We start from the raw sequence: 26664 nt of genomic DNA, 5'->3' as shown, positions 1-26664 counted from the left end.
TGTCAAATAAGCAAAGTCGTAAGGGTTCCAGACTTGTCAAGGCAAGCCGCTCCAAAGAGGCACATTGAAGCAGTGTGTGAGAGGGTATTGGTTCCTGATCATGCGCACAAACACTTGCAGGCATTCCTTTGATTATACCCATCGTCACGCTGACGTTGATTTATGCTACAGAAAGAGTTATCGTCACAGTCGTATTGTATGATTATCTATATCTCGCCCTTCATCATGGCGCCCTCGCCTCCTTGCGCTCACTTCCCCACTAGCCACCTTCCACGAGCTTCACTGCCTCCTGCAGAAGCCCATCAAAATCCTCCTGCATCTCCTCTGACTCGAGCCCATTGCCAAATGTCCTCAGCTGATCAAACTTGGCCAGCAGCTTTGCTTTTGTCTCTGCATCCACGCCCTTGAGCGCAGCAGGCGAGGCTACTGGTGGCCGATCTCGATATACGATCTTTTCAACGGGTACTTTGACCTCTTTGACCACGATCTTTTCTACGATCCTGGGCGGCGGCGTCTGGTAGCCCGGGCCAAGGGCCTGGTGAGGGTGTTGAGGTGCCTGCCCGAAAAAGTGAGGATTGGCAAATGCGCCTTGTGAGATGGCTGCTTGGATCGACGCAGCTTCAATGGCACTTTCGTTGTAGGGGCGTGAGCTGCCTTGGCCGTTTGCTCCATTAGCCACCACAGATGCCTGACTGGCTTTGGAAGGGCGTCCCTTCTTTTTTGCCGATGTCGCTCCCGTAGCAGTTGGCGGGGCTCCGGTCGACGTCAGCAGATGTTTGGGCAGATCGAACTTGGGGATGGAGTCGACCACTTTTCGAGGTCTGCCTCGTCCCCTCTTTGCCGGAGCTCCAGAAGTATCAAGGTGAGGAGCTGTTGGCGCTGCAGATGCGTTGCTAGAAGGCGGCTGGCCATCGGTACGCGCTTTCAACGAGCCCTTCGGTCGTCCACGCTTGCGTTTCAGCGCAGGCGTGACTGCCGCCGTCTCTGAGCCTCCCATCAGGGCAGCGCCACCCGTTGTTGTTGTTGTTGTCGCCGCTGCTGTTGCCGTTATCGGCTTGGAAGCATATCCCTTGGCCGTTCTGGTCACGTTGGAGATGGCATTACTTTTTGCGGGTGAAGTCGCAGTGGCCGCGGCTGCCGAGGAGGAAAGCTGCGACTGGTAAAGCGCCAGGTCGCCAGGCGAAACAGTAGCTCCACCTGAATTTGCATTTGCATGTGGATATGCAGTCCTGCCGCTCGAAGCTGCTCCCGACTCTCCTTCCGGGCTGCTGGCGCTGCTTGGCTGAGCATGGCCGCTCTGCCTAGGCGTGCCTAGCATGGGTCCGCCGACCATCATGACATCTGCAGGCAAGCGGGACGAGGCGCTGCCCTGCTGAGCCGCTTGTTGCTGGTGCTGATGTGGCTGCTGATAGTAGCTTTGGTGAAAAGGCTGCTGCTTTTGCTGTTCTTGTGCCGGCACCATTTGCTCGGCTCGCCTGTCCGTGTTGTTGCCGTTGTACTGCGCGGGGTAATAAGCCCTTGCACCGTTGTGTGACGTGGAGGACGCTGCCGGCGTCTGCGACTCGAATACGTGAGGAGCGCTGGAAGAGGTTAACGGGGAAGGTGTCAGGTGTCTGAATTGGTTCGAGTATACACCTGAAGGGTAGGACGGTTGCTGTTGGCGATGATTGCTGCTGCCGCTGCCCGCTCCACCGCCTTCCCAGAGTGCACTATCACTCGCGTTCGTGTTGCTCGTGCTGTGATTCTGCTGCTGCTGCTGCTGCTGCTGCTGCTGCTGGCCCCCGAGCGTGGAGTATGTGTCCCGTGACCCGGTGGAAGACGACGAGCTGGAGTCGCCCTGCCAATGCAGGCCTTGGAGCACACCGGCGACCTGGACGTCTTGGGCGGAGCGGCCCTGAAGCTGGTTTGAGGTCTGGTAGTTTTGCCTGAACGCGTTTCGAGACGCGGCAGCACCTTCTTGCACTGGCGGCGGCTGTTGCTGTTGCGAATGGTATTGTGCTTGTGCAAGGTTGTGGGCTTGCGACTGCTGCTGCTGCTGCTGCTGCTGTTGTTGTTGTTGTTGTTGTTGCTGAGGAGGAGGGTAATCAGAAGACGTCCAAGAGTGATAGCTAGTCGATGGCTGCTGCTGCTGCTGATTCCAGCTACTCTGTGGGTGATGCTGGGAGAAGGATCCAGAATACTGATACGGTGTATGCGAGCTCATATCGCTCCCTCTTCCGGATGCTCTTACGGCCCCTCTCAACGACCGCTCGTGGTTTGTCGTCGTATGCTCTCGGCGTCGGCGTCGTTAATATGCACCACCCTGAAACAAACAAAAATAGTCTAAGTCTGGACGCGCAGACGCAAAAACGTCTTCCACTTATCTTACTTCCACATGGAGGGTCAGAGGACGGGAAGGGAAGGGTCAACAGGCCGGGGTCGCTTCACTTCCTGGGTCATGATGGGGTCAACACTGGCCAATTAAGATTTTTGTGATATACTAAGACAAGCTGCAGTAGTATCTGTCAAGCAGCATACAATCACTCCCAATCGCTCTCGCTCTCCTCGTCCTCGCCCTCCTCGTCATCATCGGTGCCGCTCTCATCATCGTCATCGCCGCTCCGCGCCGTTTTGACTTTGTCTCCCCTCATCATGGCCATCTGACCCGCCAATCTGTAGGAATGGGGACCAGGATCAGTTATGTTATAGGATAATAAGAGGACAGAGACTGCGTTGCACTCACGTGTCCTCATCAGGTTCACTGATGTCATCCTCGATGTCGCTCTCCTCGAGTGCGCTGGGGTCCTCAATCTTGAGCTTGACGCTCATTTGAGCCTCGCTTCCCAGGTACGAGTCGCTCTTGATCATGGCCACGAACGTGTACATGCCCGCTTGCGGCGGCGCCTGGAATTGGACAGAGTAGGTCCGAATCTTGTCGGGGCCCACGTCCGTCACCTTTGTCGGCTGCACAATGATCCTCGACTGCTTCAGATCGCCGAGCATCACCCACCACGAGGGCTTGCGGTCCTCGACAAAGTAGGGCGCCCGTGCAAAGCCAACTGCCTGCTTGCCCTCTGAGTCGGACCCTCCGTTGCGGTCGCCTCTGCCGATGAGGTGTTCCAGCTTCGTCTCGATGTCGTCTTCCCCACTGGGTCGAACATCTGACTCCCCATCGCGACGCGCCGTATCTGAGCCCGGCCGGACGCCCTCGAAGAGGAGAGTGCCATCGCGCTGGAAGGGGAGCGTGCGAATCTTGATAACAACCTGTACAATGGCACCTGTTGTCACAATCTTCTCACCAGTGACTGAGAAAAGGAAAAGACAACGTTGTCGGAACGGTCAGTCTGGTTGAGATCACGGCACTGGTGCATGGGCGCGACTCACCCTTGAAGAAAGCATCAACGAGCTCGATGCGCGGAAATTGACCAAGGGTCTTAATGGCCTCTTGGTACTTGCGGTCGTCGAGGCCGTTCAGAGCCTTACGTCTATGGGCATCTGACATGTTCCAGAAGCCTTGCAGACCCAGAGGACCAAGCTTGTCGTCGCTCGCCACGATAGCATTTGCCATGTCGGAGGTCAGGTGAGGCAGCTGCAACAGCTCGCTTACAGGCCTGTGCTCGGGCGAGGGCGGCACGGCTTGGACGATGCATTGAAGCATGTCCATCAAAAGAATCGTGAGATCCAGCCAGTTGTGGGCCAACGCGATCTGGAGCATGCCATTGAGGAGCTTCTCAGCTTTCGCACCGATCACGTAACGGTCTCTCGTCAGCGATTTGTTGTCCGTTTCGATGCGGAAGAGGTAAGCATAAAGCAAGATGAGCGTCTTGCGAATCGACTCCGTGCGGAACTAGTTCAAAAGAATAATAGATCATCAGCGGGGGAAGCGGCGCGCATACAACGAGCGACATTGAGATTTACCTTTTCGATCAACTGCCACCGCTCGCCAAATCCCTTCAGTGTCTTCCTGACCTCGGCTTCGAGCCTCTGAAGTTCCTTCTCCCGTGGTCCTTGACCTCGCTTGTTGAGGACTGGATCCTGAAGCTCTTCCGAGATTGCCACAAGAGCGAGAATGCGAGCAGGCGGCGTGTCTTCCCGCAGGTGCTGAAAGAAAGACTGGGCCGTGGCATTGATCAGGCCATCCTTTGTCCTTGAACGAGAGCCATACCACCACCTTGCCTGGTTTGTTCATGAATGTTAGCTCACAGTCCATCGGCCACCTAGGACAAGAGCACGTACCACGAGGTAGGGAAGGCCGAGACCAAAGACCAGACCGTAGGCGCCCAGGACCCAGATGTTGTTCTGGGACTCGATGACCCACTCGGGCAGGGCGATGCCCATGCTCATCTCCTGCCTTCCATCGGGGTGACCGTACAGCTCAAAGTTCTTGCGGATCGTCTCATCGGTGAGGGCCTTGTAGGCCTTTGTGAGGTCAATGAACTGCGATTCGACTTCCTCTTTTGTCTGATTCTCGGCCAGCTGAATCTTGTCCGGGTGGCTGGGCGGTGACAGAAAGAGGTCAATTCATATCCCATTGGTCGAGACTGGGAGAAACGCCAACTCACAACTTGACACTAAGCTTCTTGTAGTGCTTCTTGATCTCCTTCTCCGTCGCCCCAGCGGCGAGGCCGAGGATCTCAAAGGGATCATAGACGGCGTGCGAGGAAGTCGACACGGTGTTTGCGATGCGATGGGCAAGGTAGCCCACGGCGCCCCAGCCGAGCAGGACGAAGAGGACCCTTAGTGAAACCGGAGTCAGTCGCTGTGTCAATCGAACACAAAGAGGACAAGGACTGTAACCCTACCCACCTCTTGCTCAAGCGTGGGTTGAAGAGGCTCCTTCGATGAATGCGCTTGATCTCATCGACCTTTTGTCCCTTGGCGTCAAAGTCGCCATGCTTGCCTCCCCTCTTGGCAGACGAAGAGCCAAAGAGCGAATAGGTCAAGGGCAAGAGTGCGAGAAGAAGAAACGTGAGGAGGAAGGTAAGGAACTGGGCCCCCTCGCTGTCGTACTTGTACTGTCCCGCAGCCATCCTCCGTGGCTTTCCTGCTGTTCAGCTTGTGTGCTCGGCCTCTGTTCCTTTTGGTTTAGTTGGCGGTGCGAAGGTTGTTCTTCAGCCAGCGGTTGCCCTTTTTTGACTTTTGGCGCGCTACACGTGGAATTGCAGCCCTCTCCGCTCAGCCCAGTCTAGCTTGGAGCGGAGAGAGGAGGTGGCGGGCCGTGCGCGGCGCTGAGCGAGAGCAATCGCGGCCCCTCCCACATACGCACAGGTGACCTCAGCTCCATCGGTCTTGTAAAGAGGGCTGCGCAAGCCCCTTCCCATCAACCCGAGCCTCCTTCCTCCTTTCACTCCTTCAAACGCCCATCCATTCAGAGTCTCCCCTCGAACACCCCACACCCCTCTCGACAGGTCAAACATGGCCTCCCCGGGACTCAAATCGCACGACATTGGCGTCGACTTTCGGCCAGTTGGCCTCTTCGCCGGCCGTCTCTACGGTCCAATGTCCAAGATCAGCGTCGACTTCTCCGACGGCATCAAATTGGATGAGCTACAGTCCAAACTTGTCACGGCCGCCGTGCGCTGCGCTCCCATGATGTCGTTCGAAAACGATGTCGTGCCCAGCGACTCGATCGAAGTCTTTGTCCGCACCGACAGCTTCTTGGATTACCCAAGCTTCTCTGGCATGACCTATGTCGGCTTCCTTGGTCAACCCGATCTGGTCACCTTTCTACTCTCAAAGTCATCTTTCAACCCCCTGCAGGTTGAGGTCTGGAGGAAGCACGACATCAACAGCCCGAGCCACGTCTACGCCCGCGGCGACCTCTCTCATCCTCAGCGTCTTATGGTCCACGCCACCCAGCGCAGCCAGTCTCGCAAGGCCGGTAAGGCTGCCTCTGGTGCTGCAGCATCCAAAAAGGAGCCAAGCCTCGGCGAAGAGGTGAAGTTTGTCGTTGCACTGGCCACGCCACAGTGCGTGCGCCTATTCCGCAAGGATCTCGAGCGTCGCATCGTCACAGCGGCCAACGTTGCCAGTGGACATGTCGACATCTTTTTCAAGAGGACCTCGGAAAGCTCTTCAGCGTCAGTCGACAAGTCGCTCACCTCCAAAGAGTCGTTTGAGAGGCGTGTCGCGGAGTGCATCAAGAGTGGCAAACCCCTCCAGGTCGAGTTTGCCGTCAAGGAGCGCGAGACCACCAAGCCAGAGACGGTCCCATCTCCTTCCGAGCCTATGAAAGATCATAGTGACCGGCCTGCTACGCTACCATCCTACCACGCTGGGTCTCGCAAGATGCACGCGTACCTTCCCTCCTTCACATCGACCCATGCTCCTCTCCTTCCTGCGGTGTCGGCAGAGAAGACTGCAGTGCCTCCCGTCCCCGCCAAGACGCCCATCGTCGTAAGAGACACTAGGAGCAGCCCGAGCGTCAGCAGCCACGATGCAGGCACACCCACTCGTGCCAATGTTGGAGCTATCCATAACAATCTCGAGTCTCTGCTGGACAAGTTTGCCAGCGAGCTCAACAAGTGTCTTCTGGACAATTTTGGCAGCGCCACCTCCGTGCTTGGCGCCTCTTCCCCATCGCCATCGGACACTCCAACAACAAAGGTGTCGACATCGGAGAAAGCCTCTCCCGAGGGCGCCAAGGTCAATGAGGCCGCACCAAAGACAGCGAAGCCGCTTTTCCACAACGCACGATGTGACGTCTGTAAGAAAGTCATTCAAGGCACGCGCCACAAGTGTGAGTACTGAACCAAGCGTGCATGTGGTCCTAAGCGGAGCATTAGCAGACTGACCTACACCCTATACAGGCCTCAATTGCCCCGACTGGGATGCTTGCAGTGCCTGCCACGCGGCCAAGGTGCCCAAGTGTCACCCGGGACATGTGTTCGCCTCGAGCACCGACCCCGCCGTCTTCCCTCCCCGTAGTGAGCCCGCGGGATGGGCGATGCACCCCGGCGTCATTTGCGATGGCTGCGATGCCCAGATTCGCGGTCCACGTTTCAAGTGCGTCGTGTGCCGCGACTACGACCTGTGCGCGCACTGCGAGGCCGATCCGGCCATCCGCCACCCTCACGGTGATGGCGAAGAGCACCCGCTGCTCAAGATCAACAAGCCCATACAGAGGGCCACTCTGGCCAGCGCCGTGCACAGATCAACTTTCTTTCCCGGCCTGCGACAGAACAGCGACCTGTCGGCAAGTGGACCTGGTCGCTGTCCATGGGTCGGAGGATCTCCTGCGTCCTCTGCAGCTCGCCCGTTCCCGAAGTGGAACCCTGTTCAGGGCATCGGCCGCGCTCCCTTTACCTTTTCTGATAAAGACTCCCTACCTGAAAGCATTCTGAGGTACTACTCGGGACGCGACGCGCCCCAGCGCGACCATCCTGACATCGCCTCCTGTCGATCGAAGAATCCGATCGTGGTCAAGGACACGGAGAAGGAAAAGGGAAAGGCGTGCTCCTCTTCTGACGAACACAAGTCGGATGTGCAGGCCGCTGATCTGTTGAACACCCAGAGCTCCAGCAGCTCCTTCGACACAGCCAAGATGACCAGCACTAACACGGTCGCGGGCACACAAGCTTCTCCGCAGCCATTTGCCTTCGGTGGCCTATCGCCCGCCGTGGTCAAGGCAGCCGAAGCAAAGTCCAACGATGCCGAGATCAAGCCGGCCAACGACCGCCGCCTCCGCGAGATGGCTCGCCGGCTCCACGAGCTCGAGGAGCAAATGACAAAATCGAAGCAGAAGGTCGACTTCACCTACAAGTTCATCGACGACTTCAAGAAGAGGACCCAAAGCTCTCGCTACGCCGATGACTTTGACGAAGACGACATTGTGAGCAAGAAGGAGCGCACCGCGGCGGCCTCGCCCACTGCACGCGAAGCCAAGCCGTCCGCCGACGAAACCTTGAACGAGGTCACGACCCGCTTTGCCAAGCTTTTCGATGAAGCTATGAAGCTTCCTGGCGCAGCTGCTACCTCTGCGCCCATCGCATCGACGACAAAGACAGACCCAGATGTCCCTGAGGAGGAGGAAGAAGAAGATGACGACGCGGAAGACTTTGACGCCATCGTTCTGGGCCATGTCAACATGAATGATGGCACTCGTGTTGCAGCTGGCTCTCGCTTCGACAAGATCTGGCTCTTGAAGAACAGCGGCAGGAAGCCCTGGCCAGTCGAGACTTCCGTCGCCTTCATCTCGGGCCACGGTCACGCTGATGGACCCTCGGCCGAGCAGCGTGCCCCGCTGGGACGCGAAATCGCGCCCGGTCAACAAGCAGAGGTCGTGATCCGCGACATGAAGGCGCCGGAAGAGGGCGGAGTGAACACGTCCTACTTCCGCCTACAACGTCCAGATGCTCTCGCTGGCACAGTCAAGTTCGGCCAGCAGTTCTGGGTCTCAACGAGCACGGTGCGGGAGGAAAAGCATCACTCGATCCTGACCGATGGAAGCACCCTCTCGGGCTCGAGTTTCTTCGAGACACCACTCGCGCCCGAAGAGGCTGCTGAGCGTCACGTCGTGGAGCCAAAGACTCCTAGTGCAGAGACAGAATTCAGCCTGCCGACGGCGAGCCTCGAGAGCGGAGACCGTGACGGCAGCGACTTTGACTATGACGGAGAGGAGCAAGACCTCGAGTACGAACTTGTCGATGCTGACTCTGATGGCTATGAAGAGGCTCTTTGATCGTTTCCTTTCTCCCCCTTTCTTCACTGTGCATACACCAACTTGTCTATTGTGGCCCCCTGATGCCTGTATTTAGCCAGAGACTCGACGCGAATCACGAAGTTTTGCTTTCAGTGTCCTGTCTAATTTGAGGTAGAGAAAAGACTGGCTACAGAAAAGCCACATGGCTTTTTTTTTTTCTTCTTATCTCTTGAGTCACTCGGACGTGCGAGGGAAAAATTTTGACTTCTTCTTGACACCTCATCCGATCCTTGACTTGACCGAGACACCGACGAGGACAACGACAAACAGCTAGGGCTACCGACAGTATCAGCCCTACTGGAGCTTCCATTGTGCGACAATGTACCGCCGGCCAGTTGCTTCCCTGGCTGGGCGGGCCCGATTCTCGACCAGTCGACCACAGTCGCTCCTCCCGCTTGCACAACAGGCACAGCGTCCCGTTAGCACCAACCATGCTCGGCTATTGCACTCGACCTCGCAGTCGCCCAAGCCCGCGCCCACCTCCTCGAAGCTGGCCCAGGTGGCTGAGGAGATGAACCCGGTGTCGACTGGGCTCAAGAAGTGGACGAGCTACCTGCCAAAGGTGGAGCGGGCCGACGTGAAGAAAGTTCTTCTCGTCGGTTCCGGCGGTCTGAGCATCGGCCAGGCGGGTGAATTCGACTACAGCGGCTCTCAGGCCATCAAGGCACTCAAGGAGTCTGGCATCGAGACGATTCTCATCAACCCAAACATTGCCACGATCCAGACGAGCCACTCGCACGCCGACCAGATCTACTTTTTGCCCATCTCACCCGACTATGTCGCCTACGTTCTCGAAAAGGAGCGGCCCGACGGCGTGCTCCTCACCTTTGGAGGCCAGAGCGCCCTCAACGTGGGTGTTAAGCTCGACGAGATGGGTGTCTTTGAGCGCCTCGGCGTCCAGGTCCTCGGCTCCCAGGTCGACGTGCTGCGCATGTGCGAGGATCGCGACCTGTTCGTCCAGGCCCTGGACCAGATCAACATCCCCGTCGCCAAGTCGGAGGCCGTCTCGACGGTCAACCAGGCGCTCAAGGCTGCCGAAAAGATTGGGTACCCCGTCATCGTCCGTGCCGCCTACGCGCTCGGTGGTCTCGGCTCGGGCTTTGCAGACAACGAAGATGAGCTGCGGGACTTGTCGGCTCGGTCGCTCTCGCTGAGCCCGCAGATCCTCGTCGAAAAGAGTCTCAAGGGGTGGAAGGAGAGCGAGTACGAGGTGCTGCGAGACCAGGAGGACAACGCCATCATTTGCTGCAACATGGAGAACTTCGACCCGCTCGGTATTCACACAGGTGACTCCATCGTCGTCGCTCCCTCGCAGACGCTGTCCGACGACAACTACCACATGCTCCGCACTGCTGCCCTCAAGGTCATTCGGCACTTGGGCATCGTCGGCGAGTGCAACATCCAGTACGCCCTCGATCCCAACAGCCGAGACTACCGAGTCATCGAGGTGAACCCTCGATTGAGTCGATCGAGCGCGCTGGCGTCCAAGGCCACGGGCTACCCGCTGGCCTACACCGCAGCCAAGCTCGCTCTCGGCCACACACTGCCTGAGCTGCCCAACGCCGTGACAAAGACGACGACGGCATGCTTCGAGCCCTCGCTGGACTACATTGTGACCAAGATTCCCAAGTGGGATCTGTCCAAGTTCCAGCACGTCAACCGAGAGGTGGGCTCGAGCATGAAGTCGGTCGGCGAGGTCATGGCCATCGGCAGGACGTTTGAAGAGTCGCTGCAAAAGGCCATTCGACAGGTGGCGCCCAACTACGATGGCTTTGCTGCCTACGTCGCACCAGAGGACCTCGACAGGGCCCTGTCGGTGCCCGAGGACACGCGCCTGTTTGCCATTGCCCACGCCATGCTCAACAAGGGCTACGACGTCGAGAGGCTGCACGAGCTGACCAAGATCGACCGATTCTTCCTCTTCAAGCTCGACAACATCGTCCAGATCCACCGCCAGCTCAAGGATCTCGGCTCCATCGAAGCGGTGGACAAGGACCTGATGAAGCTGGCCAAGCAGCGCGGCTTCTCGGACCGCCAGATTGCCCAGCTGACGGGCTCAAAGGAGGACGTGGTGCGCAGGCACCGAAAGGCGCTCGGTCTTACGCCCTTTGTCAAGCGCATTGACACGGTGGCTGCCGAGTACCCTGCCCAGACCAACTACCTCTACACTACGTACAATGCCTCGACGCACGACGTTGAGTTTGACGAGCACGGCACCATGGTCCTCGGTTCGGGTGTCTACCGGATCGGCAGCTCAGTCGAGTTTGACTGGTGCGCCGTTACATGCGCCCGCAGGGTGAGAAACATGGGCCACAAGACGATCATGATCAACTACAACCCCGAGACGGTCAGCACCGACTTTGACGAGGCCGACCGGCTGTACTTTGAGGAGCTGGGCTTTGAGCGTGTCATGGACATCTACGAGCTCGAGGGCGCCACGGGCGTCGTTGTGTCTGTTGGTGGTCAGCTGCCGCAGAACATTGCTCTCAGGTTGAAGGACTCGGGCGTCAAGGTGCTCGGAACAGACCCGTCCAAGATCGACTCTGCCGAGGACAGGCACAAGTTCTCTCAGATCCTCGACTCGATCGACGTCGATCAGCCAGAGTGGATCGAGGCTACGAGCGTCGACGTCGCAAAGGAGTTTGCCAACAAGGTCTCCTACCCCGTCCTCGTGCGCCCCTCGTACGTCCTGTCGGGCGCGGCCATGAACGTTATCTGGGACGAGAGCACCCTTGAGCACCACCTCACGGCTGCGGCAGAGGTCAACACCGACTACCCCGTCGTGCTGACCAAGTTCATCGCAAACGCACAGGAGATTGACATTGACGCCGTTGCTCACAAGGGCGAGCTCCTCGTCCACGCAGTCTCCGAGCACGTCGAGAACGCTGGTGTGCACTCGGGCGATGCTACGCTCGTGCTGCCTCCCTTCTCGCTCGACCGCAACGATCTGGCACGGCTCAAGGTCATTGCGCAAAAGGTGGCCAAGGCCTTTGAGATTTCTGGTCCTTTCAACATGCAGATCATCCGCAAACCAGCTCAGGACGGCGAGGCAGAGGCAGCGCTCAAGGTGATTGAGTGCAACCTCCGAGCAAGTCGAAGTTTCCCCTTCGTCAGCAAGGTCCTCGGCGTCAACTTCATCGATGTGGCTACGTGTGCCATCGTGGGCAAGGATGTGCCAGAGCCCATCGATGTGATGCAGAAGCAGCGCGACTACGTGGCCATTAAAGTGCCGCAGTTCTCTTGGACCCGATTGGCGGGCGCAGACCCGTACCTGGGCGTCGAAATGGCGAGCACGGGCGAGATTGCGGCGTTTGGCAAGGACATCAAGGAGGCCTACTGGGCCAGCATCGCTTCCCAGACTGGCTGGCGTGTGCCGGAAGCCCGCAAGGGTGTGCTGCTGGGCGGAAGCAAAGAGGTGCCGGAGCTCGGCCAGGTGGCCAAGAAGCTCTACGACCTCGGCTTCAAGCTGTACTGCTCCAATGCAGAGGTTGAGCAGTTCCTCAACGAGATCCCCCACGTGCGCGCCACCCGGATCTGGTTCCCGCTCAAGGACAAGAGGAAGCTGCGCGAGGTGTTTGACGACCACGAGATCCAGTTTGTCGTCAACCTGGCCCAGCAGCGCGGCAAGGACACCGTCGATGAGGACTACGTCGCCCGCCGAAACGCAGTCGACTTTGGCCTGCCGCTCGTGACGGAGCCCCGCTGTGCGCTGCTGTTTGCCGAGACGCTTGAGTACAAGATGCCGATGGGCTGCCTCCGGCCCTACGAGGAGGGCCGCATCCCGCCAGAGGTCAAGCCGTGGAAGGAGTGGGTGCCAGAGTCGGTTCATTAGGGCAGTCTTGTTCTTTCTTCGTCAGTCAGTGTGCATAGAGATTGGACGGAAAAAAAATAATGCGATTGTTTAGCAACCTCTTGTGATTCTCGTTCTCTGTGCTACCTGTTCGTGAGCGCTGAGAAGAGCAACGCCTATCTTGCAGGCCCTTCCTTCTCTGTCCTTTAAGACTCAAGAGGCGCCCACATCTCGACGATTCAGTCATATAAAGCAACACTCTTTGGACATGCAGATTCATCATTGAGAAAGCAGAGATTCGTGTCATAATGTTGTGTCGCGCAACCAGGCAAGAGGCGATGCGGCTAGGCCTCTTTGGACTTGCACTTGGAGGGCACAGCATGGCCGTCCGTGCGGATTCCGCCTCCCCAGGGCGTCCGTCCTACGACCTTTGCGTCTGTGCCCAGGCCGCGCTGAGCGAAGCGCTCCCAGATGAGGCACTGGTTTGCGCCACCGGTCAGATGCTCGTCGGCTTTGATAATGGCGTCCCTGGCCTCAAAGAAGCCCGGCCGGCAGGGCTGCAGCTTCATGCCGTCAATGATGAGCTGGAAGGCAAGGGTGTTGCCATGCCGAGGAACACGGCGCTGGCTGGCGCGCTTCTTGCCGCCCAGGAGCTTGTCCAGCTCGTCATCACCGAGGAAGAATTCGTCCTGCTCCTTCTGCGTCGCATTGGCCGTAGGAGGGAAGAGATCGGGTGACCATCCAAGCTTGGCCCTCAGACCTTCTTCGACCTGATACAGCATTCCTGCCCAGACCTCGCCAATGGCGTGCACGCCCCAGTAGCCGGGCGAGTCGAGGGTCTTGTACGTCTCTGGGTTGATGGTCAGATTCGTCGAGTAAGGATAGCGGCGGATTCCCTTCTTGTTGTGCGAGGCCCAGCTGCCCATGGTGTAGATGTCCCTCGTTGGCGTCTTTCGTCGGACGATGGTCGCGAAAAAGTCGCCCCATCCCTCGCCCATGCCTCCAGCTTCGCCCCAGCCCAGGCAGCTCGAATCAGCAGGCCCACCCGTGAGACGGGTGGAGACACCGTGGGTGACCTCGTGCAGAACGATACCCTGCTCAAAGTCTCCATCGCGGTCCGTGGCATTCTCCTTGGTGTGCCACTTGTACATGCGCACGCGAGGACGAGATCCATCAGGAGGGCTCGTGAAGTCGGCATTGTTGGTGCCGGCGCTGGACTGGGAGTAGGCAGCAATGGCGTCGCCACCCTTGCCGCCTTCCTCGGCCTCGGCCTCCTCAAAGTTGCCTGCGGCAGGGGTAAAGCCATAAAGGTAGAGGAGGTCGTGGTAGGCATTGATGAGATAAAAGAGCTCCACCGTCGAGGCGTCGGCATACTTTTCAGGGTCCAGAGGGTCGTGCTGTGCGTTTGCATTGCGCCAGGGGAAGGGGAAGTCAAAGATCAGAGATCCATTGTCGGCCTTCTTGCCGACCGGACGAGCACGGTCGGGTACCTCCCAGTCGTCCATTCCGCTTCCAAAGGCCGAGGCAAAGACATTGTTTCCACGGGTGTCGCTAAAGTGCTTGTCGGCCTTCTTGGAAGCAGGAATCGAGTGCCAACCGTAGGGCGAGGCAGAGTAGTCGTGAATGCCCGCCTCCAGGGTGCGGTTGCCTTCGCTGGGGTCGTTGAGTCCCCACCGGATGACCTTGTAGAGTGCTTCCTGAGCCACTCCCTCGTCTTCTTCTGATGCTCTGTGGGCATGGGCCGGTGCGCTCTGGACCCAGTCGACGACGGAACGAACCTCGGCCGTTGTGGCATCAACAGTGGCCTGGTACAGGTTCGAATTTGCGTCGTGGTCCATCGGAACCTCGAGACTCCAGACAAGGTTGAGCTTACCCTCGCTCGACTGGACGTAGCTTAGGCGTGCCGAGACAGGGCCCGTAGTTCCAGGTACCGAATGCATCTTCTCAGTGCCGTACTCGTGGCCATCTGCGCGCATGGAGTGCTCAAATGTGGAGACAATCGAGGCAGCTTGCTCTTCGCGCTGGCTTGAGGATGCAGCGAGCGAGGCCGCAAGTTCCTCATCGGCAGTTGCCTCCGAGACAAAGTTGAGCACAGCAAGGCGCGGGTCCACAATTTGGGCCCGGTTGCCGCCAATGACGCGGCCCTTGGCAAGGGCAATGGACCCAGGAAGCCTAGAGCCAAGGTCGAGACCGCGAAGGTAAGGCGAGTCTGACGGGTCATCGCAGTAGAGGTAGAGGTCATCCTGAAGCGACCGGAGCGCATCCGCGTCCTCTTTGCCCTGAGCAAAGACGATCTGATCGCGCTTCGTGTATGAGTGTCCCTCCGTGGAGGTCAGCGAATCGATGGTGGCGCGAATCGATGCGCAGCGCGCCTCGCTCAGCTCGCCGTCTGCCGAAGCATGTATAGGATTGGTGGCAAGCTCAGGCACCTCTCCGCGATAGAGCGAGGTACCATACGTAAGGACCTCGCCTGCAGAGATGAGAGACTGGAAGTCAGTCTACCACCATTCACACATTTCTTGCAGGCGCTCGCTCGCTCACCTTCTGGAGAAAAGACAACGTTGAGGTCGCCATCCTCGACGACAAGCCCATTGATCGTCTGCTTTACATAGGCATAATAGAGTCCGCTCTGACGATCGAGGTACGAGTCATCACGGACGTAAAAGCTTCCTTTGCCCCCCACGAGCGACCTGGCCAAATCGAGGGCAGCCTCGTGGATGGATGACGTCTTTGCGGATGGCGGCATCAACGACGAGGTCTGGGCGGGCTCTGTGACGAATTTGCGATGGCGGTGGTGGGGACCAAAGCCGAGCGACTTGCGCTGCTGGACATGGTGAACCGCGGGGACATCTTTGCCAATATTTAGAGCAAAGTCGTGGGCGTATGCACGAGCATCGTCTTGCTTCAATGCATCGATGGCAGCAGTAGGCGCCGTCAGAACGGCGTTGGTGGAGGCAGCAAGAGCCAACAGGACCGTCGACAAGACGGCCGACCTGGCAAAGTGCCCCATGATGAAGCGCAGCAGAGGCAGCGAGGGAAGGGGGAGTGGTTAGGAGGTCTCTGGTGGTGGTGGTGATGGGAGAGATAAGCGACAGGGGGGTGCCAATGCGAGCGTTGATCAGTGCACGCGACCGAGGGGTTCACGCGATTGTGCGCAAGGGTCGCGAGCCTCGCGGCCGAGATTTCGTCAAATTGCTCGCACGGACGTCGCCCGCCAAGCAGTGCTGGGTGTCACTGTCTGGACGTCTGTGCCTCTAAGTTGAGCGGCCTCTGGGACCTTTCTCTCTTCGTCGAGACCTGGAGGTTTACCTTAGAATGCACGAGATGCACGCTCGATGGAGCTGGGCCAGAACAGCTCTTTTTCGCCAAGGTGCAGAGCATGACGACTCGAGAAGGCATTCAGTGCACCTGTATGACCTGGCAGCATTGAAGGCTCTTTTGTGTATAACTGCTTGAAGACTGAAAAAAGCTTAGATTCTGTCGCTTGCGAGGGGATGAGGGCCCCACAGAGGCACTGCTAGTCATGGTTCAATCGTCCACAAGGCTCCAAAGAGCAGTCAATCCCCCGCCCTATGGCACGAAAACGAGCGGATGGAATAGAAAGTAGTGTCCTGGGCTGCACGCGCATTGACGTTAGGCGTCGCTGCAAGATTTGTAATAAGACTCGCGCCTGCCTAGCGACTCTTTGTCAGCGCGGACCCTTACCTTGAGCCCTGCTCGCCTTTACCAGGCAATACAACTGCTAGCACTACCTCGTAGCTGACGATAAGTAATATTGCAGCCGGCGCACTGAGAGGGCCATCTATCGTTCCTGATTGAGCTAGCGAAAAAAAGAGGAAAGGAGGGAGACGGATTTTGTTCTTCTACCTTGATGAGAGAAGGTAGAAGACTCTCTTCCTCGTCCCTAGACCAGCCGCTGCTTCTCGGCAGAGACTCCGATTCCGATCCTGGCTCCGATATATCTGTCATCGAAATGGAACGGATAGACTCAAAGCAGTCGAAGAAGGCGCACGATGAAGAGGAAGGCACCTTCGAATCGTCGTCGGCTCCCACGGCGCACGTACAGCGCGTCAGGACAAGGCCGAGCCGCGAGGGCGACTTGTCGCTCGATGACCTCTTCGACGAGAGCAAGACGGCAAAGGAGAACAAGAGCACACTCCTGAGCTATGAGCTCGATCGGATGGGCATGGGTCGATACCAGGTGGGTATCCTCGTATTCATTTTCCTGGCTGCTTGGTTTGCAGCACGCTGATTTTTCGATCAAAGTGGTGCGTCTTTTTCCTCTGTGGGCTCGGCTACTTTATCGACCTGCTTTGGGCGCAAGCGTTTGGGCTCATTGCCACGCCGCTCAAGAATGAGACTGGTTTTGGCGCGCAGAGTGAGCAGCAGGCTGGGTCTGTAAACTCATGCGCAAGGCTCAACGTGTGTCTCCCTTTCAAACAGACAGCAATATCGGCACACTCTCGACGGCCTTTTCAGTCGGTCTGACAGTGGGCGCATTCACATGGGGCATCCTCGTCGATGTCGTCGGCCGCAAATGGTCATTCTACTTTACCTGCCTCTGCTCCTCCATCTTTGGCTTGGCATCGGGCGCCCCACCCACCTTTACCGGGCTTCGTGTCCTCGCCGCCTTTGTCGGCTTTGGTGTCGGAGGGAACATCCCCATCGATGCCACCATCACCATGGAGGTGCTGCCCACAAAGAATCGGTGCGTCTTCCGTCAATCTTTCGCCAATTCTCTTCTTTCCTTTTTCACAGGCTGACTCTAGCTTTACTGCAGCTTCCTCCTGGTCTTTCTCTCCCTCTTTCAGCCCGTTGGCGTACTCATCGCGTGCGGCATTGCCTATGGCTTTGTACCCAAGTACAGCTGCGGGCGCGGCGACGCAGACTTGGCCTCGCAGAACATCTACTGCGACCCCAAGGACAACATGGGCTGGCGCTACACCCTTTACACCATGGGCGGCCTCACGCTGGCCGTCTTTCTCTGCCGCTTTCTCGTCTTTCGCTTCAGGGAGTCGCCTGCCTTTCTCGTCAACCGGGGTGATGATCAACGCGCGCTGGCGACGGTGGCCTCGATTGCAAAGATGAACCGCGCGCCCGAGCCACTGTTTACGATGGAAGACTTCAACGAGATCGACCGCAGGTTCGGTGTCGATGTTGAATCGAGAGACCTGGCAAAGGCGCAGCGGGTGCAGACGTACAGCGAGACACTGAAAGAGGCTCTCGGCCGGCTCCGGGGCGTCACCATTCTCTTTCGCAACAGGACCCAGGCACGCACAACGATCGTCCTCTGGCTCACCTACATTGCCGATTTCTGGGTGTGTTGTCGTCCCTGTCGGCTCTTCCAAGCTTTACCTTTGCGTTTGACTCACATTCTCGACAAAAACAGGGCTTCAGCATCGCAGGCTACTACCTGCCCCAGATCCTGGCCGACCGGGGCGTGGAGAACAACGTACCGCTGTCGGAGACGTACAAGGACTACATTGCCATCTATGCGCCGGGCATTGCCGCGTGCCTCATCGCAGGCGCCATGATTGAGGTGCCTCGCATCGGACGACAGGGCGCCATGATCATGTCGAGCGCCCTCATGGCCGTCAGCATGTTTCTCTACACGCTCGTCTCCAGCCAGGCCGGCAGCGTGGGCCTCAATGCGCTCGAGTATTTTATGCAGAGCTTTTTCAACAGTATCCTCTATGCCTTTACCGCAGAGGCTTTTCCCTCGGCTGTCCGAGGCACCGCCGCCGGGCTCACGTCGACGCTGGGTCGCATTGCCAGTGCCGTTGCGCCCCTCGCCGCCGACCAGCTCTACGGCAAGGGCGGCGTCGAGGCGGCCAAGAACACCCTCTACCTGGCCGGCGGCGTCACGCTCATCTGCCCGCTCGCGCTCGCGCTGCTGCCCTTTGATACACGAGGCGTGCGGTCCTATTGATTGTACAGTATCTTTTCTCTTCCCTCCAATGACATGCATGGGAGCACGGACGAGGCCGCTGACATAAAGGGTAAAGGCATGGGTAAGCGGCCTTTCTGCGGCCAAAAGAACAGCGACGGAGCCACCTTCATTTCTGTCGCCGCAACACCTCTGCCTTTCTCTCTCTCTCTTTCTCCTTCTTCCTTTTGGTGGAGAATGAAGCGGGAGATGAACGCGGGGCACAGTGGGCCGAAGCGAGGCCGTGTGAACAGCGCAAGTCCGTCCGCCCCTTGCCGAGTGCCGTGCGAGGAGCGATGGGCGAACCCGTGATGCGATTCGCGGCCCTCTCTGCCAATCTGTGATACGTTCAATGGGCACACGGTGGCGAGGCCCTGTGGCCTGATCATGCGCTTGAGCGATGGTCTCGATGCCCATCGGCCGCGGTGCTCCACCACGGCCACACGACGCGTTCACGAATAAGCAAAGGGGGAAGGGAGATTGCCGACGCTAACGAGCAGAATGCAGTTGGGCCTACGAGGCCGGCAATACAGGCGAAAGAGCCGAATTAATTCGCGTTCCTTGCAACAACAAAGGTAGGGTGCTGATGTGCTGAATTCTTTCGGGAATCTCCCCTTCTGACAGGGCGACTGACGACGTCGTGCCTTTCCCCCGCATCCATGCTAGGAACAAGGTGCATTGGCAGAGACAGGAAATGAGAAAGATTGCCGATGAGTCCCCCCCCCCTTCCATTGCTTCCTCCTCTCTCGTCTCTCCGCCCCCTCTGCGTCTCTGCGTAGGGTCTCAAGGCAGGAGAAAGTGACAGAGGGAAGGAATTGCCCCACACTACGGAGCTTGCCCTGTACCCCGACGAGCGAGAGCGGCGCTCAAGCGCGCGAGAACACATATAGACAAAAAAGACGGGGGGGGGAAAGGGGACAAGTGATGATATAAAGGGGTCCGCCCGACGATATTCTGCCGTCGCTCCGTCCGCCCGCTCAGTGCGCCACTCTAAAGCCGCCTCTCTGCACACACAAGCCCACGCACACGAACACGCACATACCCCCTCATCCGATATCACGCGAACACTTTGCTGCGCACACTTTACCCCTACGACCTTGTCTCTCCAGCAGGTTCCTTCTAAAATTTGCCTGCCTCGCACCGAATCACATCATAGCCAGCCATGTCGGAGCACACCTCCTCCTCGTTCCGGGACAAGGACGACACGGCCAAGTCGCCCGGCGCCCTCGAGACGGGCGTCCAGGATGCCAACGAAAAGCACCTCGACATCATCCATGGCCACGACGACGGCGATGTCGCCCCCACGCTCAGTGGCAGCGGCAGCACCAGCCAGGGCGCCCAGATCACGCTGGCGTCGCTGCTGCTCGGCGTCGGCATCTGCGTCGGCGGCTTCCTCTTTGGCTACGACATTGGTGTCATCAGTGGCTGCCTCGTCATGCCCGACTTTATCAACCGCTTCGGGGCGCCCGATCCCAAGAACCCGGGCCTCAACTACCTGCCCGACGAGCACTCGTCGCTCATCACCTCTCTCCTCTCTGCCGGCACCTTTTTCGGCGCGCTGCTGCAGGCGCCCGTGTCCGACTACGCAGGCCGCAAGGCGAGCATGCTCGTTTGGGCTGGCTTCTTCACCGTGGGTGCCATCGTGCAGACGGCCTCGGGCGACAAGTCGCAGTCGGCCAACCTGGCCCAGATTGTCGCGGGCCGCTTCATTGCCGGCCTCGGCGTCGGTGCCCTCAGCGGCCTCTGCCCCCTCTACCTCGCCGAGACGGCACCCAAGTCGATTCGCGGCGCCATGGTGTCGTGCTACCAGCTGCTGATCATCTTTGGCATCTTTCTCAGCTACGCAATCTCCTATGGCACCCACCACATCGAGACGTCGTCGGCCAGCTGGCGCGTCCCCGTCGGTCTCCAGTGCGCCTGGGGTCTCGGTCTCGTCGCCATCATGATCTTTTTGCCCGAGAGTCCACGCTGGCTCCTCCAGCGCGAGCGGCCCGTCGAGGCACGCAGGATCATGGCCAACATGCGCGGCATCACGCTCCAGTCACAGCAGCATAACCCCATTCCATCATCATCATCATCATCAAAAAAGGGCATTAATGACAACGACGGAGCACTGCGCGGCGACGCGGCCATGGAGGCCGACCTGCAGGAGATGGTCGAGGGCATCGAGGCCGAGGCGGCGGCATTTGCCGGGCGCAACTACATCACCGCATACGCCCTCTGCTTTGGCCGCAAGGGCCAGATGTGGCGCCGGACGCTGACGGGCATGATGCTCCAGACGCTCCAGCAGCTCTGCGGCCAGAACTTCTACTACTACTACGGCCCCACCTTTTTCAAGGCCGCCGGCACGCAGCTGGACCCGCTGCTGATCCAGCTCATCTTTGGCGCCGTCAGCCTCGCCTGCACCGTGCCGGCGCTCATCACGATTGAAAACGTGGGCCGGCGCAAGTCGCTCCTCGTCGGCGCGGCCGCCCAGGCCTTTTGCGCCTACGTCGTCGCCTTTGTCGGCCACTATGGCCTAGCGCCCGACAAGCAGGCGCCCCAGAATGCGTCGCAGCGCAACTCGGCAAATGCATTCATTGCCTTTGCCGTCTTGCACCTCGCCGCCTTTTCTGCCCTCTGGGGCCCCACGCCCTGGGTCTACCTCTCCGAGTCGTTTCCCCAGCACCTGCGCGCCAAGTCAATCAGCCTGGGCAGCGCCGCCAATTGGTTCTGGAACTTTATGCTCAGCTACTTTTCCAACAAGATTGCTGCCAAGTATGGGCCGTTTATCATGCTCATCTTTGGCTCCGTCATGATCTTTGCGGTCCTTTTCGTCTTTTTCGCCGTGCCCGAGGTCAAGGGCCTCACGTTGGAGCAGGTCGATGAGATGTACGACGACCGCTCCGTCCGGCCCTGGAACTCGGCACGGTGGACGCCGTCGACGGGCCACGACCGCAACCGGAGCGCAGTGGGCATCAGCCACCTCGTCAAGCTGAGGCGCGACGCCAGACGTGGGACAGGGCCTCTCCAGTAGCTAGTGTCTCTCTCTCTCTCTCTCTCTCTCTTCTCTCTCAATGAAATGACACGAAATGAAAATCACATCGAGCTGGGTGAATAAATCTCTTTTTCGAGGATGATAAATTTTGCAGGGAAGGGTTTCGAGAGCCAGACACTGTTCAGAGAAGTGAAGCGATTGGTATGCACGCAAGCTGAAATAGAGCAATCTACAATTGGGAGAGGGACGACGACGACAACAGACGGATGTGCTAGTGCTGCTGCGGAGGGCCGTTCTTTGCGGCCGCCTGCTCGCGCCGGCGCTCGAGCCAGACCCAGATGGGAATCGTGAGGAGCAGGACGACGAGCCAGGCCATGAGGATGCCCCAGTACTTGAGCAGCGTCGAGTGCTGGCCGACGTTGAAGACGATGGTGAGGTAGGCCTGGCGGAGGTTGTAGAACGGCAGCGCGTAGCCGAGCTGGTAGAAGCGGTTCTGCAGCTCAATCGGCAGGTTGGCCACCGAGACGTTGATGATGATGAAGAACAGAAGCGCAAAGCCCTGGTAGGAAAAGAACAAGTCAGCTTGTGGAAAGAGAGCAGCGAAAGGAGGAGTAGGAGGAGGAGAAGACGCACAATGAAGGGCGGCCCGACGAGGGCGAGGAAGGCCTCGGTGGTGAGGCCCAGGACGGCCATGCCGACGAGGGAGAAGCCGTAAAAGGCAAAGAAGCCGGCCGCATTGCCTTCGCCCATCTTGGCAAAGTCGAGCTTGAAGGGCAGGTTGATCATCGAGAACATGAGCGAGAGCCAGACGTAGGCGACCAGGGGCACAATAAGGCGCATGACAATGTACGACGACAGCTTGAGCTTCCGCGCCAGGCCCTGGCGCATGCCAAAGTTGCCCATGGTGATGTTGAAGGCGAGAATCATGAGGTAGATGAGGCCGACGAATGTGGGCGCCAGTGCCAGCGGCTGGTCAAAGGGCCGCGTGTTGAGCATCGTCATGCCCACGGCCGGCGCGATTGTCTGGGGCGCCTGCGTGGCTGCGCGCGTGATTGCGGCGGCGTTGCCCGAGTTGGCCGCGAGCCAGGACGCGGCGGAAGCGGCCGAAATGCGGGCGAGGACGGGCGTGAGGACGCCGCGGACAGAGCCGAGAATGGGGCCATCGATGGCAATCTGGTTGCGCGCCTCGGCGTAGGCGACGGTGACGACCTGCGTGGGGTCCCAGCTGGCCTGTCCGGCGTTGCGGGCCGACTCGAGGGCGGCGGTGGCATTGGCCAGGACCTCGACGATGATCCACGTATCAAAGTCGACGGCGACGGCCTGCTCGATGCTCGCCCGCGTCGGGTAGCGTGCAGCGTCGATCTCAGTCCACGTCAGGTGCGGGATCGGGCCCTTGTTGGTCGACAGCAGCGCACCCGTCACGTTCTGGCCGATGGCACCCGTCGGATCGCGGTTGACGACGTAGGCCGAGATGTTGGGCGTGTGCTCGTACTCGCCAGAGAGGGAGCCCCAGTAGCTGTGGTGGTTCTTTGTTAACCAGCCAGCCAGCTTTGACGGAGGACGGGAAGCAACTCACATGGTCACGATGCCCCAGATGAGGATGGTAATGAGGGCAGTCACACGGAGAATGCCGATGAGATATTCCTTGCGCATCGGCGCCAGCTCCTTGTCCCAGAAGCCGTGGGTGTACATTGGGCCTTGCGGGGGACCACCACCGGGGGCGGGGGCAGCGGCGGCCTGAGACTCTTCATCGTGCTCCGGGGTCACCTTTTCTGCCGGCGGCTGGCCATCGCCCTCGACGGACTTGTGGCTGTTGTGGCTTGGCGAGGTCGTGCGCGACGCCATGACGATCTCTTCGCGCGATGTCCGCATCTGGTTCCTTCCGGGTCCGTGATTAGAAATCACAGTGGACGGGACAAAGGAGAGAGAAAAAGAGAAAAGTGCTCGTTGGTGGTGTTCGATGTCAGAGAACACAGAATCTTTCTCTCTCTCTTTATACTCTCGCTCGTTCTTGGTACAGTTGCGAAGAAGTCAGCCTCCTGTCCGACAGCTGTCCGCGGGGCCTGCGCAGCTAGTCTAGGGGACGCAAGAAGCACCGAAGAGTGGGCAGAGAAATCAAATAAGCCGCTACCTGATCGGAAGTCAATAGTAGTGTAGTTCACTGGAGAACATATGCGGATGGCTTTGTGACTTTTCTTTAATTTCTCCGTTCAGGCACTGGCCCGCAGTGGCAGGTTTGGAGTGGGTGTAGGTCTGGATCATGACAATCACCGGACGCGGAGTTTGTCTCGCAGAATAGTGTAGATGTCCAGAATGAAATTTCAACAATATTGCTCAGAACCCGCGGGCCTGAAACCCCGTCTATTTCCGTTGGCCCGCGCGCAGGCCCTTCCTCCCTCCACTGGAAAAAAGAAAGGAAAGAGTGGTACGCGAGAGCCACCGCGGGTTCCAACTTTTGGTTTTTCAGTTGACAGGAAGGAAATAGGGCATTAGACTAGAAGAGGTGCGCAGCCTGTGTCAAGGGCAGCGCAGTCGCTGCAGGAACGGTACAGAGCTCGCCATCTGCCAGCACGTCGTAGCTCTCTGGATCGACGGTGAGCTTGGGCAGGGCGCTGTTGAGCTTCATGTCGGACTTTGTCACTTTCCGACACCCGACGACAGCCTCGACGCGCTTCCGCAACCCGTACTCGGCGATTGTTCGGGTGCTGATCGATACGCCGCTCACAAAGGCGATACTGTTGAACGGGGCCGCACATGGCTTAGCTCCGTACATGGGTCGGCCGTAAATGGGCTGCACCGTTGGAATCGATGCATTGGCGTCTGATTTTTTTTTTTAATTTGCAGGATCGGGTCAGCCCAATCTCCCTCCTTTTGCTCACGAAAACGGTACGGTCATCAAAGGCTCACCTCCCATTTGCGCCCAGGCAATCTGACCGCCCTTGATGATCATCTCTGGCTTGGTGCCAAAGTTGCTCGGCTTGTACAGCACCAGGTCCGCCAGCTTGCCCTCCTCGACCGAACCGATGAGGTGCGACATGCCGTGCACGATGGCTCTGTGTGTGGGAAGAGAACATTCAGCTTTGTTTCAAATCGGCATTCGATTCCCCAGTCTCACGGGTTGATGGTGTATTTCGCAACATATCGCTTGACGCGATTGTTGTCGTTTCCTGCAGCGTCGCCATCCAGGGGCCCGCGCACCTGGCGCATCTTGGCTGCCGTGCGCCACGTGCGACTGACCACCTCACCGATGCGGCCCATGGCCTGGGAGTCGGAGGAAATGATGCTGATGGCGCCCTGGTCCTGGAGCACGTCTTCGGCCGCGACCGTCTCGGCGCGGATGCGCGAGTCGGCAAACGCCACGTCCTCGGCAATGTTCTTTGACAGGTGGTGACAGACCATGAGCATGTCCAGGTGTTCGTCCAGTGTGTTTTTGGCGTATGGCCGTGTCGGGTTCGTGCTCGATGGCAGCACGTTGCTCTCGCCGCAGACGGTGATGATGTCGGGTGCATGGCCTCCGCCCGCTCCCTCCGAGTCTGAAGCAGAAGCAGAGGGGGTCAGCGAGTGCATACATACCTTTCTCTCTTGTGCTCTGTCAAACTCACGGTAGGTATGGATGGTGCGACCCTTGAATGCGGCAATGGTGCCCTCGACAAAGGAAGACTCGTTGAGCGTGTCGGTGTGGATGTTGCACTGGACGTCGAACTGGTCGCAGACGCTGAGGCACGTGTCGATGGCGCGCGGCGTGGTGCCCCAGTCCTCGTGCAGCTTGAGACCCGCACAGCCAGCGCGGATCTGCTCCTCGAGCGGACCCGGATTGCTGTCGTTGCCCTTGCCTGTGAATGCAAAGTTGAGGGGAATGTCGTCGGTGGCGCGCAGCATGAAGCGTGCATGGTCTTTGCCCGGCGTGCACGTCGTGGCCGACGAGCCAGACGAAGGCCCAGTGCCGCCGCCGATGACCGTGGTGATGCCCGAAGCAAGGGCCTCTTCGCACAGATCAGGGCAGATGTAGTGGACATGGGCGTCAATGGCGCCCGCAGTGACGATGAGGCCCTCGGCTGCGACGACGTCGGTGCACGACCCCACGTACATGCCCTCGGTGACACCATCCATGACGTCGGGGTTGCCGGCCTTGCCGATGCCGACGATGTGGCCGTTCTTGATGCCGATGTCGGCCTTGACGACACCCCACCAGTCGACGATGAGCGCATTGATGACGACGGTGTCGAGCGTCTCGGCGTCGGCCTTTCCCGTCATCTGGCCCATGCCATCGCGCAGCACCTTGCCTCCACCAAACTTGCACTCGTCTCCAAACGCAGTCATGTCCCGCTCCACCTCGATCCAAAGCGGGCTGTCGGCCAGGCGGACCTTGTCGCCCACCGTGGGGCCGTACAGGGCCGCATATGCCTCTCGACTGAGGCTGCAGGGTGGCGGGGCGGCGAGTGCCTCGGCGCTCTCGCTCTCGTCTTGGAACCTGCCCGACGTGATGCGGCCCTTGACCTCGGCGAGGAGGGCCGCATTGGAGGCGAGGGCCGAGAGGGGACCGTTGTAGATGCCGTTGCCGCCTGCCACGATCTGGTTGCCGGCGATCCTCACCATCGGCACCGTCTTTACGTCGCCCGGCTCGAAGCGCACTGCCGTGCCTGCTGCGATATCCAGACGGAAGCCGATGGCCGACAGGCGAGCAAAGAGCAGGGCAGGGTTCGTCTCGTGGAAGGGATAGTGAGAGCCGACCTGGATCGGCCGGTCGCCCGTGTTTGTCACCTTCATCGCCAGCCGCTCTCTTCCGGGCGACAGGACGATGTTGTCGGCGTTTTGCTTGACCACGACTGCGCCCGAGAGCCCCTCGGCGTCCTCCTCTGCCGGACCAAAGAGCCTGTCGTTGGGCACGGGCAGGAAGCTGCCGTAGAGGGCATCCTTGAGGTTGCCCTTTGCCGTGCAGATGGGGTCGTGGACGGTGACCAGGAAACATCCATCGTGGAATGTGCCCTCGACCATGACCTCGTACAGGAGCGATTCGACGCCTGGCAGCACATGGTTGCGGCCCAGGAGCGTCTTGCCGTGCTGCATGAGCTCGGCGACGCTGTGATTGCCATCCCGGATCCGTTCCTGGAGCACCGAGGCAATGAGGGCAGTCGCCTCTGTCTGGTTCAGGCGCACCCCCCTGGCGAGCCTCTTTTGCGCCAGCGATCCGACCTGGTGCAAGAAGATCTTGTCCTTTTCCCTCGGTAGCAGATGCATCCTGTCTCACTAGCTAGGCCTGCCCTCTAATAAGCCGCGGGGTGGTTGTGGGT

General features: G+C 59.0%; 9 protein-coding genes across 9 annotated transcripts; 4 read left to right on the top strand and 5 right to left on the bottom strand.

Moving 5' to 3' along the window:
• Positions 1–138: 138 nt before the first annotated feature.
• Positions 139–2351, bottom strand: FA10DRAFT_263516 (hypothetical protein). Its single transcript, XM_025520249.1, has one exon. It carries the CDS (start codon positions 2201–2203, stop codon positions 260–262), a length of 1944 nt encoding a protein of 647 aa, XP_025379957.1. The 5' UTR covers positions 2204–2351; the 3' UTR covers positions 139–259.
• A 177-nt stretch (positions 2352–2528) lies between these two features.
• FA10DRAFT_235909 (hypothetical protein) lies at positions 2529–5137 on the bottom strand (the record flags this gene model as incomplete). Its single annotated transcript, XM_025519050.1, has 7 exons — positions 4786–5137; positions 4542–4715; positions 4216–4474; positions 3898–4155; positions 3364–3826; positions 2723–3284; positions 2529–2652 (listed from the first exon to the last, which is right to left on the bottom strand). Coding segments are annotated over exons 1-7 (2064 nt in total), but the record flags the coding sequence as incomplete, so codon positions are not given.
• A 135-nt stretch (positions 5138–5272) lies between these two features.
• On the top strand, positions 5273–8751 carry FA10DRAFT_298219 (hypothetical protein). Its single transcript, XM_025524571.1, has 2 exons — positions 5273–6718; positions 6789–8751. Exons 1-2 carry the CDS (start codon positions 5395–5397, stop codon positions 8657–8659), a joined length of 3195 nt encoding a protein of 1064 aa, XP_025379955.1. The 5' UTR covers positions 5273–5394; the 3' UTR covers positions 8660–8751.
• A 129-nt stretch (positions 8752–8880) lies between these two features.
• Positions 8881–12594, top strand: FA10DRAFT_263514 (putative arginine-specific carbamoyl-phosphate synthetase, ammonia chain). The gene has a single exon (XM_025520248.1). The coding sequence runs from the start codon at positions 9000–9002 to the stop codon at positions 12510–12512; it is 3513 nt and encodes a 1170-aa protein (XP_025379954.1). The 5' UTR covers positions 8881–8999; the 3' UTR covers positions 12513–12594.
• On the bottom strand, positions 12594–15594 carry FA10DRAFT_263513 (hypothetical protein). The gene is made up of 2 exons (XM_025520247.1): positions 15012–15594; positions 12594–14940 (listed from the first exon to the last, which is right to left on the bottom strand). Exons 1-2 carry the CDS (start codon positions 15478–15480, stop codon positions 12815–12817), a joined length of 2595 nt encoding a protein of 864 aa, XP_025379953.1. The 5' UTR covers positions 15481–15594; the 3' UTR covers positions 12594–12814.
• Positions 15595–16443: 849 nt separating this feature from the next.
• FA10DRAFT_246669 (MFS general substrate transporter) lies at positions 16444–18399 on the top strand (the record flags this gene model as incomplete). The annotated part of the gene is made up of 5 exons (XM_025519421.1): positions 16444–16671; positions 16737–16833; positions 16914–17178; positions 17251–17788; positions 17860–18399. The coding sequence occupies 5 exons, from the start codon at positions 16444–16446 to the stop codon at positions 18397–18399; spliced, it is 1668 nt and encodes a 555-aa protein (XP_025379952.1).
• A 1159-nt stretch (positions 18400–19558) lies between these two features.
• FA10DRAFT_273609 (general substrate transporter) lies at positions 19559–21462 on the top strand (the record flags this gene model as incomplete). The annotated part of the gene is made up of 3 exons (XM_025523176.1): positions 19559–19690; positions 19730–21283; positions 21348–21462. The coding sequence occupies 3 exons, from the start codon at positions 19559–19561 to the stop codon at positions 21372–21374; spliced, it is 1713 nt and encodes a 570-aa protein (XP_025379951.1). The 3' UTR covers positions 21375–21462.
• Positions 21463–21644: 182 nt separating this feature from the next.
• Positions 21645–23065, bottom strand: FA10DRAFT_225322 (hypothetical protein; the record flags this gene model as incomplete). Its single annotated transcript, XM_025518642.1, has 3 exons — positions 21645–21932; positions 22007–22889; positions 22950–23065. The coding sequence occupies 3 exons, from the start codon at positions 23063–23065 to the stop codon at positions 21645–21647; spliced, it is 1287 nt and encodes a 428-aa protein (XP_025379950.1).
• Positions 23066–23673: 608 nt separating this feature from the next.
• Positions 23674–26663, bottom strand: FA10DRAFT_235889 (urease). The gene is made up of 4 exons (XM_025519049.1): positions 24976–26663; positions 24489–24906; positions 24281–24426; positions 23674–24193 (listed from the first exon to the last, which is right to left on the bottom strand). Exons 1-4 carry the CDS (start codon positions 26609–26611, stop codon positions 23868–23870), a joined length of 2526 nt encoding a protein of 841 aa, XP_025379949.1. The 5' UTR covers positions 26612–26663; the 3' UTR covers positions 23674–23867.
• Position 26664: the final 1 nt, after the last annotated feature.

The sequence above is a fragment of the Acaromyces ingoldii genome (assembly GCF_003144295.1).
Source record: "Acaromyces ingoldii strain MCA 4198 unplaced genomic scaffold FA10scaffold_1, whole genome shotgun sequence".
Taxonomy (NCBI): Eukaryota; Fungi; Basidiomycota; class Exobasidiomycetes; order Exobasidiales; family Cryptobasidiaceae; genus Acaromyces; species Acaromyces ingoldii.
The sequence above is the reverse complement of the archived record's forward strand: the minus strand, read 5'-3'. Positions and strand labels throughout refer to the sequence as shown.